This window comes from Fonticula alba, assembly GCF_000388065.1.
Source record: "Fonticula alba strain ATCC 38817 unplaced genomic scaffold supercont2.2, whole genome shotgun sequence".
Classification (NCBI taxonomy): domain Eukaryota; order Rotosphaerida; family Fonticulaceae; genus Fonticula; species Fonticula alba.
The window spans coordinates 3,144,421-3,145,302 of NW_009242972.1; the positions used below are offsets into that span (position 1 = coordinate 3,144,421).

General features: G+C 69.6%; 1 protein-coding gene across 1 annotated transcript in view; it reads right to left on the reverse strand.

Moving 5' to 3' along the window:
* Nucleotides 1–142: 142 nt before the first annotated feature.
* The window catches only part of H696_01655 (hypothetical protein), a gene marked incomplete at both ends in the record, with an annotated part of 8,195 nt that continues 7,455 nt past the window's right edge, over nt 143–882 (reverse strand). The window contains 2 exons of the mRNA XM_009495559.1: nt 143–528; nt 564–865. Coding sequence (XP_009493834.1) covers nt 143–528; nt 564–865 — 688 coding nt within the window. The remainder of the gene's footprint in view (nt 529–563; nt 866–882) is intronic.

Here is an 882-nt window from a genome sequence, read left to right on the forward strand (position 1 = left end):
AAAGGAGGAGGCCGCGTCCGGTACAGGAGGGGGGGGGAGAGAGGGGGAAGGAGGGAGGGAGGAGATGACACAAGGGGCGAGAACACGCGCGGCGTGCATGCTCAGGAGGAGGAGGAGCTGCTTACACGCGCGGCGTGCATGCTCAGGAGGAGGAGGAGCTGCTTACCGTGTCCACCGACGACGAGGAGGACGAGGAAGAGGTGGAGGATGATGATGATGATGATGACAGCGCGGGCGAGGAGGCGGCCACAGCTGCGGCTGCCACGGCCACCGCGGCTGCGGCGGCCGCTGCCGCAGCGGCCGCCGGGCTGAAGTGCGATGCTGGGGAGCTTCCCAAGGCAGAGGGACTTGCTGAAAGAAGGCCAAGAGAGGCAGCCCCCCCGCCGAGGGGGGCCGCCGTGATGAAGACCGCCGTCGAGGAGGGGAACCCCGGGAGATCGGAAGAGCACACGTCCACAGCTGCGGCTGCCACGGCCACCGCGGCTGCGGCGGCCGCTGCCGCAGCGGCCGCCGGGCTGAAGTGCGATGCTGGGGAGCTTCCCAAGGCAGAGGGACTTGCTGACGTGTGCTCTTCCGATCTGATGATGATGATGACAGCGCGGGCGAGGAGGCGGCCACAGCTGCGGCTGCCACGGCCACCGCGGCTGCGGCGGCCGCTGCCGCAGCGGCCGCCGGGCTGAAGTGCGATGCTGGGGAGCTTCCCAAGGCAGAGGGACTTGCTGAAAGAAGGCCAAGAGAGGCAGCCCCCCCGCCGAGGGGGGCCGCCGTGATGAAGACCGCCGTCGAGGAGGGGAACCCCGGGCCATCGACGAGTGGGCCGCCGAGACTCGGCAGGCCGAGACTGCACTCGAACCCGCCAATGTCGCTGCCACTATCCGTGCA